Source organism: Pholcus phalangioides, unplaced genomic scaffold (genome assembly GCF_987345545.1).
Source record: "Pholcus phalangioides strain wild (caught in Gottingen) unplaced genomic scaffold, Ppha-v1.0 ptg000007l_1, whole genome shotgun sequence".
Lineage (NCBI taxonomy): Eukaryota > Metazoa > Arthropoda > Arachnida > Araneae > Pholcidae > Pholcus > Pholcus phalangioides.
The window spans coordinates 53,120,308-53,133,532 of record NW_028301600.1 but is presented as its reverse complement, the minus strand read 5'-3'; the positions used below and the strand labels follow the sequence as shown (position 1 = coordinate 53,133,532).

At 34.7% G+C, this 13,225-nt stretch overlaps 1 protein-coding gene across 1 annotated transcript in view; it reads left to right on the top strand.

The window, feature by feature from the left end:
- Positions 1-10,430, top strand: part of LOC149085480 (head-specific guanylate cyclase-like) — a 134,863-nt gene extending 124,433 nt beyond the window's left edge. Inside the window, exon 10 of the mRNA XM_089233496.1 lies at positions 9,784-10,430. Within this exon, the coding sequence (XP_089089622.1) occupies positions 9,784-10,006 (223 nt within the window). The 3' untranslated portion in view covers positions 10,007-10,430. The remainder of the gene's footprint in view (positions 1-9,783) is intronic.
- Positions 10,431-13,225: the final 2,795 nt, after the last annotated feature.

The following is a 13,225-nucleotide window of genomic DNA, read 5'->3' as shown; positions in this document are numbered from 1 at the left end:
TCAATATTTGGTATTCCGTGCTATTTTTATCCTCAACACAATTTAGTATGGATGCGAATGTTGGTGTGCTAAATAGATTCGTTTGCGGTCACGCTGTGCTCCTATAAATGAATATTTCATGTCAGTTAATATACGTGGTGTCCGGATAATATGTCACTATTTTTTTTAACAGTTCCTACGGTTTACAAGGAGTTGTAAAGGTGTATACATGGGGATTACTTAATTCCCCCTTGCAGCATCTTAGTCGCGAACCGTTGATCCTAGAGGCATACTTCCAATTAGGAAAATTATCAAAATAACGCGTAAAACTCAGATACGTCATTCATGTTGCAAGAGGTTGCATAGTTATTAAAAATAATAATAAAATAAAAAATATTAACTCTTTATACAGGCACCCTGTCCTCAAAAACCCAATTGAAACTTGTTGGCCAGTCTCTCCTGACGCCAACAAAAAAACCTTCCACGTCTGTAAGTGTGATATTTACAGAGATATTGAAAATGAAAAATCAGAGGAAAGTTGGGGGAAAACTGCATAAATCAGGAAAAAAATCGCTATCCGTTAGTTTTTGTGCTACTTATTCCCAACTTTCTTTCAATTTTGTAATTCAAATATCTGCGAATATTGCACTTGGAAAAGTGGGATTTTTTTTTGTTGGTCTCAAGAGAGACAGAGCAACAACTATCTAATCGGGTTTTTTGAGGACAGGATGTCCGTATAAAAAGTTATTATTTTCCATTGTTTACTTCATTTTAATAACTATACAACCCTTTACAACAAGAATGATGTATTTGAGTTCCACACGTGGTTTCGATCATTTTTCTAATTCTAAGTATGCCTCTAGGAGCAACGGTTCGCCATTAAAATGCGGCAAGGGGAATTAATTTATCACCCGGTATATCGAAAGCAACACTCAAAATGTTTTGTAAAAAAAATTAGTGTGGTCTTTTTGTTACCCGGATGGAAAGTGGCCCAAGACCATATCACGTAAAAGCGCACTTCACACATCGATTTGAAGATTGTTTCTTCAGAAATTGTATGCGGATTTTCCGATCCCCAAATTCGTCAATGGAACGTTGCCTCATCTGAAAAGCTTATCTTAAAGTGGAAGTCACGTTACCGTCGATGAGAACTAACACACCTATAGAACAACTTGCACCTTCTCTTATGGTGACGCAATTTTTCTGTTTGCTTGCTTTTAACAATGGCAACGTTTGTAGATTATGACGTTCTCAGAAAATTTGTTATTAAACTCACAGAGTTTGGCAGCCAAATTTTTCCAACATCGTAAAGATGAGGTTCTTTACGATGAATCAGTAAAATAAGTAAATTATCGCCATGCTGGACCACACAAAACCTGCTGCTTGAAATTTGGGACATTTTATTCGGACACCCAATTTAATTTCTCTAATGAGAAATTCTTTGGGATAGCTGATCAGTTCGTGTTTCGACAATTGAACGACAAAGAACCTCATCTTTACGTTTTTATATGTAATGTAGTTTATTTTTTATGCTTTAGCAATTTGTGAAATTAGATCTGATAATTGAGATACCAGAAAAATTTTCTTTTAGTTATTATATTTATTACTAAGTAGTTAATTAAATATTATTAAGTGAATTTCTGTAGTTTAGCTCATCGTTAGAATTTCATCATTAGATAAATCCTTTCCTATTAATTATAAATGAATTTTTTTTCGAACCTTACAGAAAATCATGGTGAATACAAATTAAAAGTAACTTTTTAAAAGTTGTATACGATCGATCTAGAATTAAATCAAGTAATGATTGCATTTTTATCTTAAAAATATTTAGTTGTCAATTGGAAGTTTTATAAATTTTAATTGGTTATGATTTCAAATATTTTTTTGCTGAATGAAAAGCATTCAAACTAATTTTTCCAGAGTATAACTCCAAGAATTTTAAATGCAGTAATTGTTTTTCTAAATCAAGATTTGATAGAAAATCTGAAGAAACAGTATCCAAAAAACAAACTAATAAATAAGCATATTACTCAGAATTATCCTACGAGTTATGAGGAAAAACTTTGACGTAAAAGAGCAGTAAAATGCTATTGATTATCCTTTTCACAAAAAAAAATTAATGAAACAAGATGTATTATGTATTTTTGAATAAAAACCTCATTGAGACTTTTTTTTCTTTACAAGTGCGTCAAGAACGTCTTGAAAGCGTGAGTTCCGATGTCAAAAAATGTTTTTCGACATGAACATTGCGAACAATTACGACACACGTTAAAAAAAACAGTATAGTTCCATAACAAGAAAAAAATTAATAAATCAAAATGCAGGGAAAATAAACCAGAAGGATTTTTTGGCATTACGGCAAGGCGTCTTGTAAATAAGAAGCTGATCACTCAACAACAACAATCGCAATAAGATATCAACAAGGAAAAATTCAATGCAAATACCATTATATAATAACACAAAAAAAAATATATCAAGCCAATGATGTCAACAGCAGGGATCACGTAATGACAAATCTCCCCTTCGAGTTCTTAACAAAAAAAATGGATATTTGTATTCAATATAATATTATTTATAAAAAAAATAGAAGTTTTTTATTCTACACATACGCGATTCAATCCCAGTGGCTCAACAGGAGTCTTCAGTTAGAAAAAGACTTCAGAACCAAAAAGAAAATCAAATTTTGGATCCAATGAATAACGGTATTGCTTTGCTACATCCCCCGCAGCCATAAGATTTACTTTTACATTTTTGCTATCCCTGGGTTTATCCAATAATGTGAGATGAGGAAAAATAAAATAAACGAACTAAAAAATTTTGGCTTCTGCAGCTTTTTTTTAATATTCATGAAATCATCATCATAAAAAGTGGAATTTATTATAACTCACACCTTAAATTTAACAGCAGTATACGTTTTATTGTTATGTTGATGATTTTTTCGGATAACGTGGTGCAATACCGTAAGTGTATACGTATTCAATTCGGTCTAGACATGGTAAAATATTAAAATTAAATCGGGGGATTTTTCGGAGACATCTGTATGTGCATACACATTTTACCTGATCTTCCCAGTACTTGACTGCGAACAGTACTCTGCCTCACTCTAACATGGGCACGTTCCCTGAGAAAATATAAGATTCGCTCAAAAATTCTTTAATACCTTAAGCCATGGATCTATTCTCAAACAATTTCAAGTGCGCTTCTCGAAGCCTTAAACTTGGTTAATCCCAAAACAAGACGTTTATATTTGTTCATGTGCTTTTACATACCGCTCCTTGTTGTCAAATGTGTTTTTCTATAGAGTTTGCAGTGCAATATCTATAAAAAAAAGAAAAACGAGGCTTTTTCGGCTCGATTTTTTAATGAACCATGCACCTAAACTCGTAGAATCCTTGTGCTAAGGAAAGAAACTGAAATGAAAATCTTCAATGAATGTCAAACACTATCTCTTAAGCTAATACGTGAACGCAAACATCTCTCACCTAACTTTTTTTTCGAAAAATACCCGTAGAAAGTGTTTACATTCGCTTTAGAATCACCATTTTTTCACCTATATATAGAGGAATCTGTAAGCTCAAGCAGTGGATTTTCAGGATGTCTCAGTATGACTTTCTGTGCAAAAAATAGCTCAATTGCTTAGAGTTTCTGTTGGTTTACTTACTAGAAGCTTTTTATATTCAAAACATTTACTTCACTTCTGTATATATCATGGAAATTTTAAATTATCTTCAAGCTATACCACTGAATAACATTGAATTCACCGCATGTACTGCATAATAATTAATTAGTTCAATGGAGTTAATTTTTCTATGAGACATACCCCAATATAATAAATACAAACGTGACTTACACTCCAAGAGACAGGTATTAGAGAACCCATTGTTTTAAAACGAAGAATTATTACAGAAACCTAATTCTTCTGACAGTACTTTTTTTAAATCTCAAACAATATAATAAATTCCACCGGTAAACAAGTTAGGTTTATCCAATTCACCGTGACATCAACCTGAGCATACATACACTGGCGAGAAGTGAAATAGAGTTATTTACTGAAATCTAATCAAACACAACAAATGTAGTTCCCGGAATCTATTAGATTACCTATGTATCAGTACAGCTGAATAATGTGTGATTTGGTTCCAGTGAATACGCTTTTGTGTATTTGGTGGGAAACTGCTATATACATTGCAATCAAACTACAACCATTGTCGTTCGTTGAAGTTTTCTTTCCAAGTATTTTTTCAGATGAAAATCTAATTACACGCTAATTCAATGTATGTTTAGAGTTCTTTGTGATGAAGTACATCTTACCATCCATATTCTCGAAACAAATATCCCCCCCAAATGATGTCAGAGCGCCTTAAGGCTGAAACACACTACGCTGATGTGACGTGGTACCACACGTTAATGCGTGCGACCAATGAGTATTCTGTAGGTACGTTCACACTGTACTGACGTGACGTTAATCTGACGTAACACAAAAACCCGTGCACACTACTCTGACGTGACGTGGGACCACGTAGAAGTGCGTGCGATATAAATTCCACCTATAAGTCTTCTGTAGATACGTTTACACTGTGCTGACGTGACGTGGGAATGTATCGGATTATAAAATCTGACGTAACACGCCTTATTACGTGTCACAAAAAAAATCAAGCCTTTCAGATTTTCGTCAGTCATATGATGACGCCATATTTGGTTTTCTCGTTCCTTTTGCTCCGTTCGTGTTTTGACCAATTTTGTTTTTTGTTCGTGTTTTGATTCATTTGGGTTTTTTTCGTGTTTTCATTTATTTTGTGTTTGTTTTCATTTCGACGATGGAAGAGGAACTAATCGAACACGTTCGGTCAAATTCTCTGCTGTATGATCCTACCATCACCGTCTATAGCAGAAAGTTGCTAAACTTTCGAGCACGAGTGTAGTTTTTCCCAAACTTTTGCGACTTCCCCGTGTACTACGAACTCCGTCCACGACCTCCAAGCGTGACCCTTTCGATGAAAGCTCCGTTGATGTGCTTGGTGGTTCGTAGAATCTGAAGTAGGTTTACTCCTACTGTATTGTCCATAAAGCCGGGACTCTTCTGAGTGAGGGTTTAGACAACACCGGCTATAGCAGAAAGCCTCCGCCGCGAAGTTCCTGGAGTCACTGAAGTCGTTCATTTCACCTACAGTTATTGGATATACTGTAAAAAAAGGTAAAGATTTCGCACACAGACATACGTCGGACTGCCATATCCAATGGCTACAGATGAAATGGACGACTTCAGTGACGTCAAAGCTTCGCGCTGAGGCTTTTTGCTATAGAAGGTGTTGGCTCACCAGACAGCTGTCGATCTGCATTTATAGGAATCAGAGCCGCTCTTAAGGATGGGGAACAGGGGCGGTCCCACGGGGCTCTGCGTTTTGGGGGCCCGCATTTAGAGCAACAATAATTTCTTTCATAAATTCTGGAAATCTGCATTTTAATTAAGAAAGTAATAGTTCTGAATTTCCACCATATCTGGAATTCTTTTTTAAAAAACAATTTCCGAATTATCTATCAATTCTGGAATTGCAGTGTAACCTCGATATAACGATATTCTGCGGACCTAGGAAAAATATCGCTGTAGAGGGATTATCGTTATATCAAGAGGCAGCAGTTTAACATTCGATTATTGACATTTCTGAGCAATACTTGAAAAAATATCGTTTTAGAGGGATTTATCGTTGTATAGTAGCGAGGTTTCACTATATTTCTATTATTCTATATTTTCACCGAGTCTAAAATTTTTTTTCTCCTTGCATTTTTTCGAATTTTCATGATTTTCAGTTTTTGAATTTTCGATTCCTCTTTCGCACAGAAAAAAATAATAATTTGGGCTAAGGGGTCCAACTATTATTTTCGCGACGGGTCCAGTGTATGGTAAAGGCAACCCTATAATTTTTTTACTATAATTCATTATTTTTTTATTTTATTTGAAAAAAAAAATTAATTCGATTGATACGAAATATTGTGCATTTGATTTTCATTTGAATGGAATATTTTTTAAAGCCAAAAATGTTTGAAAAATGGACTTCAGGGTCGTGGCACCCCTTACATGATTAAAGAATCGCTAACAATTTTGAGATGAGATTTTTTTTCCAGTTGCAATTTAAAAGTTTTGGAAGACTTATATTTTACACATCGCGGCTTTTGACTAATTCTGCAAACACAGTTAACTTGATTAACACAATAATTGTGTCGAATGAAATCGATCAGTTACAAGCCTAAATGAAGCCTATTATTTAAGATGAAGGCTTATTTACTAAGCCTATTTACGACATCTCATTTATTTTATAAGTCTGTGTATAACACAATACTCAAAGCTATATTTCAAAAAACAAGCAGTAAAAAGGTGGCTATCATTTTGAAAATTGAGAGTTGGGGGCATCATTTTCGGGGGCAAAAATTAAGAAACGAAATATAAGAGCATCTCGAAAGGGCGGCAAAATTAGTTAGTGCCTGGGGAGGTGAGAGCCTTCCGTCTCTGCTTAGAAGGGCCCGGGGCAACAGCATCCTTATAAGTACGACCCTGAGTGAAAATTCAGCTGAAAAAATGGCCAAATGATCTAGGCTGGAATAAATTTCGAAGTCGTGTCAAAATATTTCTCACAAAAATGTGAAGTATATTTATTAACATTTCAACGCGATAGCATAGGCGGAGATAGACTTGAAAGTCTGAGTGTTCACGATGATGGTGACGTCAATTCATATATACACACATATACATTAGATCAGTCGACTCCACCTTTGACGCTGGGGAAGGGACACTGGCCCCCCCGTATCTCCACCCATGCGCGATTTATAAATATCAAATGCAGTCACAAGAAAATCAAAAATCTTCGTTGCAACGTGTATAAATCGGTATGAAAATATTACTAGATGAATAATCAATAGAAAAACTCCGTCCGAGAGAGAGAAACCACTAATTATTTATATACGGGGTGATTATAAAAAAACTATCCCGACATATGGGCCCCTAACTATCATACTATTCACAGAAACTGAATGAAATTTTGGCATAAGGTATTTTGAGGTATGCGCTCAAGAATGATATGGAAAACAACAGTGTCACTCTAACAGTTACGGTTACAGTGAGAAAATTTCGAAAATATCAAATGGCAACACCAAGTTTTTTTGTATTGGAATGCGATCTCCATACTGAAAAACACTAAATAGCGTTGGAATGGCACCTGTAGCACGAAAATCCCCAGAGCTAGGCAAGGGAAAAGTAAAAAGGACTTTGCCGTGCGCCAGAGCATTAATGTTTCATTCGTCACACCGTTTCTTCGACTGAGGCCTGATTAGTCCTCCACAAGGTCATGTGGAAAATTTGTGAAACACAATAAAATGCTTTATTTTATGCTGCTTCTCTGTCCTTATTGGTTGTCCTCACTTTTAGCCTATCTACCGCCGGTGATTTTCATGCTACAGTTGCCGTTCGAATGCTATTTAGGGTTTTTCACAACGGAGATCACATTCCAATACAAAAAACTTGGTGTTGGCATTTGATATTTTCGAAATTTTCTCACTGTAACCGTAACTGGTAGAGTGACACTGTTGTTTTCCATATCATTCTTGAGCGCATACATCAAAATATCTTATGCCAAAATTTCATTCAGTTTCTGTGAATGGTATGATAGTTAGGGGCCCATATGTCGGGATAGTTTTTTTATAATCACCCTGTATATATATATATATATATTGAATATGTCAATTCATAAAATAATTAGTTTGATCAAAAGTTTCTGACTGTGTTGTTATTATTTTACTCTTTTCATCAGTCACACCTTTGTCAAGAATCTTCCATTTTCTACATTGAAGAATCTACATTCTTCATTGAAGCTTTTTTAATGTAACAGTTTCGATGAAAGTTTAAAATTGTTCAAAACATATTGCCCTGTTTTATTGACCAACATGTGATTTACTTCGAAAGACGGTGAAAAAAACGATCGCACAGTAAACGCTATGCACTGTATGCACCTTCCCTCAAAAGCTTTCACTAATAAGTGAAAGAGAGCAAGTTACCACACTTTGGCAACAAAGTATTTATTTGGTTAAAAAAAATGTTCAAATATATCTCATTTGGCTAACACTTTACAAATCTGATGATAAATTTGTCAACATAGCGGGCGAAACTAACACGTAAGCTACACGTAATAACAATGTTATAATATCGCACTACATGGAGAAAAAACCTCCAATCCTGAAAGAAGAAGGCCGAACTTGGCTTGTAATTTTCAAGAAGTGACAACTCGCTGCTAGTAGGAGAGATGTACTTTCGTTTTGTGTTTTGGGCATAACTAACCGTTAGAAAAATTAAGCGTCACAAAATTTCAAAACGTTATGACTGACTTAATATTCATCCGATCCAGAAACGAGAAACACTTTTCCATATGTTTTTCACAAAAAATCGTGTGTATAATTATAGGGCGGTCGAAAGTTGCCACTGTATGTATATACAGAGTGGTAACTATCGAGTCTGTGACAATGAAAAATTGAAATTTCATCGTTTGTTTTTGTAGTTGATGATTCGATGGTGCCATAGTCTATTTACAAGAGTCATAAATGCAATATTCCTATTCTGCCCCAAAACACTAGGGCATTAGGCCATAGAGAACCGGACACACATTATTTCTAGACCTTTCCTCTCCTTATCTTACTAAACTTTCCATCTTGAAGACATATTTTAGCCCCGAACTCAGACAATATTTATAGTATTTCATTTTATCCGACACACCATCTGTGAAGAAATAGCATTCTATCTAACCGGAGAGAATCGCAAGCCAAAAATTAGCACAGCACAATAAAATAAAACACTTGCAATGAACATTGAGCTTAGTTTAAAATTGTTGGACATATTTGTAATAATTAATAAACACTTTTGAAAACTTGCGTAAGTAAAGTTCTAGAAGTGGAAAAACAAATATTCTCCTATAGCAGGCGCGACGATGGTGACAACCGAGCGACAGTGGCACTAGCATCATCGGGGCAGTTTGAAGTTATTTATTACTGTTTGATTTAGGGGTCATACCTGAATGCAGAGAAAACCTGGTATTCCATATGATATATAAAAAAAAATATCCAGAAAAATTAAACGTTCAACTGTGAAAACATACAGAATATACAAGTTTAAAATTCAAAATTCAAGGTTAGAGTATAGCGTTTATGGCAGTTGTGTACACTTAACAAGAAAATTACAAAAATGAAAAATAAGAACAAGGACGAACAAAAAACTAATGGAATTAATGGAACAATGAGGAGATCTTTTTCAAGGGGTTAACCCCCCACATTGTCCCAAAAGCAAAAAATGTTTCTGATGATAGTAAGCCAAGGATGGGGGGGGGGAGGCATATTTTACCATCCGTTTCTCCGGCATATTTTGCAAAAAGTTTTTGATTTTAAATTTTTAATTTCTTAATCTTGTAACTTTTAATGGAACACATTTCATGTGGTGTTTTTAAATTTATTTTTCTGCTCCTGATGTATTTTACATGTCTTTCTTGCGGTTTTAATTTTTGTATTTCTCGATTTTCCTATTTCCATTTTTCTCGTATTTTTAGACTTCTAAAGCTTGTTTTTTGCAAAACATGTCAGCGGAATGGATGGTAAAACATGACCCTTTTTGGCTTACCGTCATCAGAATATAATATATAACACCCCCCCCCCAACACATTTTTTTGTATGTGTGTGTGCAACTTGAAATTTTTTGTTAGCGTTCAACTGACTTATAACCATGGAGCTAAACACTCAATAAAACTGTTTTCTGATTTTTCTTCTTTTCAGAATACTGTCAAAATCAAAGTCATTCTGTTTCACACCAAGACCCGCTGGCTGTCTCCCAAAGGAGTATCCTAGGAAAGATACAGACACTTGCTATTTTCTCGACTCATACATCCACCCACATGTCAATTCCACTTCTTCTATGGATGACCACATAAAAGAAGGAATTCGAGAAGCATTTTCTGGCTGTCCAGCATTCTATCCTCCGGCGGAGCCACAAAATTAAACCCGTGGCGCTAGAGCCGATTTGTACTGTTAAAACGCTAATACTGTATTTGCTGTTTGATCAAGAAAATAAGTACTTCTTTGTGAATCAGTTTCTATAAAGTTCTTTCTTGACTTACCCTACGTCATCTCAGCAAATACATCATGTTTCTCCCAATCACAGTAACCGATATTTTTCGCACGAATTTGCCTCTTAAAAAAGCACGCTATTAAACAGTTCTCTTTTTTTCGATTGCAAATATTGTGGATTCGTTGATTTTCTGACATTGCTTTCTTTTATTGATAAGAGGCATGAAACGTGAAACTTCTTTGGCATATTTGAATTTAAAGGAAAAAAACATACATAGAATATCTCATGCAGTTGTTTGAAGCTTTGCTTTTTGTGTAATTCTGAAAAGCTTGAATTAAAGAAATTAATTATCATTGGGGAGAATTCAATGTGTTATTCACATTATACAACATTTTATACAATAATAGTTTCTTTACAGTTGAGTAACAGTTTTAGTAAAAAGATCATTATCGATCTTTTTTTTTTTCATTAGAAACATTTAGTATGTATGGTGCGGAAAAAGTGATGAACTGGTGATTTTCCATAAACATCGGTTATAAAGCATAATCACCGATCATCACTGTAAGTTTGATAAATTTCTTTGCCATTATCATTTTTACCTGTGATTATGCAAAATTCTCAAATAACGTTGCTAAGTTTGATAAATATGTAAAAACTTATCACCTCTAATGGCGAAGGTGAAGTTGTTGTGTTTGATAAATTTCGATAAATGTTTTCGTTCTAAAGGGATTTTTGGATAATTTGAAAAATTTAGTTCATAAAGATGAAGAAACATTATAAATACCTTTTCAACTTTTATTGCCTGAATGCAGTAACTAGTGGATTTAAATAAATTGCAATGGAATGGATCGATTATATTACACACCCTCTGCTTTATTATTCAACAATTACCTTTCGAATATATGAACGAAATTTATCAAACTTAACGATATCGTGGTGATCATGCATAATTCCTGGATATTTATCACTTTTTATAACATCTATATATACAGTATATATATGCACACTGATTTTCATTATTTGAAAAAAAATGGTATAATGCGAATATGAAGTCATACAATTACTTCAGAATTGTATACACTTTAACTATTTATTTTTAATGTGCCGACAAAAAAGACAAAAAATATACATTTATTCATACATAATATCAACTAAGTAACGCATCAAAAAATCAAAATAAATCAAGAAAAGCATCACGCAAATAAAATGATCTCTGACGGGCAGTACAATCCATAAGCATAGCCCAGGCGAATGGATACGGAGGTAGAGAGCAAGACGATCTCCATAGGATTCGAACTCAAACTATATCCGCGTAAAGCCGCAGAACTCCGCAGTGCAAAAACCTGTTTTGGGATATGGTTAGTACAGCCCAGGTGATTTTGTTAGTGGATTTGGCGTAGCCATTCCCCAAAACTGGTTTTTGCGCTGAGAAATTGTGCGTGTCAATCGGATGGGACCCAGCTTAAGACATATATTTCTTATGTCACTCAATCTATAATTATGTTGTGCAATTGCATGGGTCTTTTTCCTATGAATACCGTTTTAAGCGTAATTTTCTACTACTATTCAATCTCAGTTCAGAACAGCTGAAGAAATTGATTTAATAAATTAATAAATTTGTTAAATATTGATTTCACACAATTACAGAAAAGGAAAACAGTTCATGGAAATGTCTTTATTCATTAAAAAGTTTAAACACGTTTTGTTTGGAATAAATTCAAATACCTTTATATTATAACGTTTCGTTTTCTAATTACGAAACAAACGGAACAGATGTTTATCCTCACATAAACGTTGCGGAATAAAAATATTCCTAGATGACGTTTCAATCCGAGAGGATACGGAAACAAATCGGTTATGGCATTGCACCAACAATGTCGACGTGAAATGAGAGCTTATTGCAGCAAGTCATTTGCAAAAGCGATAATGCTATTCCAAATCCGTGATTGTTAGCAGTTGCTTTTGCAATGCTAATAAATGTAGTTGTGTTTCATAATATAAAGTTCAACGTCAGCGATAGATGGTACGAAAGAATGTAGGCGTAAATTTTTCACACATTTCAATGGCATTATTTTCCCTCGGTCCATATATAAACATAAAATTTCGTAGTTGAATTATCACTGAATTTTTTAACACTGAGCTTCTGGTATCTTTAATTTTTACCTGAACTTTTAAATTTACCTATATCTTTAGCAAAATTCCCAATATATTACCCATATCTGTAAATTTACTTACTTCTAACTCTATCCATAAGAATTAATTGTTTATAAAAACACAAATACCACATGCCGCAACACGTAAAATGGCCAATGAGGTGGTTGAGAAAAAGAAAAGATGACCATAACAAATATGGATGTCATATATTTCTAAAATACAGCAACCCAATTAAAAATGCAATTACGAAAACTACAGACTATATATACATGATAAAATATTGTACAATGCCCATAAAAAATATTTACGGTTGTCTTATCTAAGTATGGATAACTTCGCGCTTTACCCCAACATGTTTATCGTATTTATTTTTAAACGTGTCAATTGTGTTCGAATTTACTACCCCCAGGGGTAAGCTATTCCATTTATTAACAACCCCATCAGACAAAAATCCCATGCGACTCCACAATCTAGAATCCTTACCAATCGGTACTGGTGACCCTGTCGTCGATTGACGACGTATTAATAATCCATGGTCATCCTATTGAATTCGTTGATGGATGGTCCATCCCTTTGATAGTTCAGTAAGGCTAAGCCGCTCATGAATGGAAATCCCTAAGTCGCTGACCTTAGTTGCACCCGGAATAGTGATATCATCCATCTCGTAAGAGAAACGTGGGTTGTTCGAACCAAAATGAGCGACCATGCACTTGTCAAGGATAAACGTCGTGCTCCATTCATTCACCCATGCTGCAATCCAGTTTAGTTGGTCACGATAGGGAGTTGGTGCACAACTTCCTATAGATTTGATTCCCGACTACCTCATTAGCTTCACGTAATCTGCAAATTTGCTAACAATCCCATCGATACCCAGATCGAGATTATCGATTAAAAGTGAAAAACGTATGAGGCCGAGGCCACTTGTGACGGCTGTCCAACCACAGAATTCTCCGTTTACAATACCTCGTTGTGACCCATCTCTTGAACCATGATTCT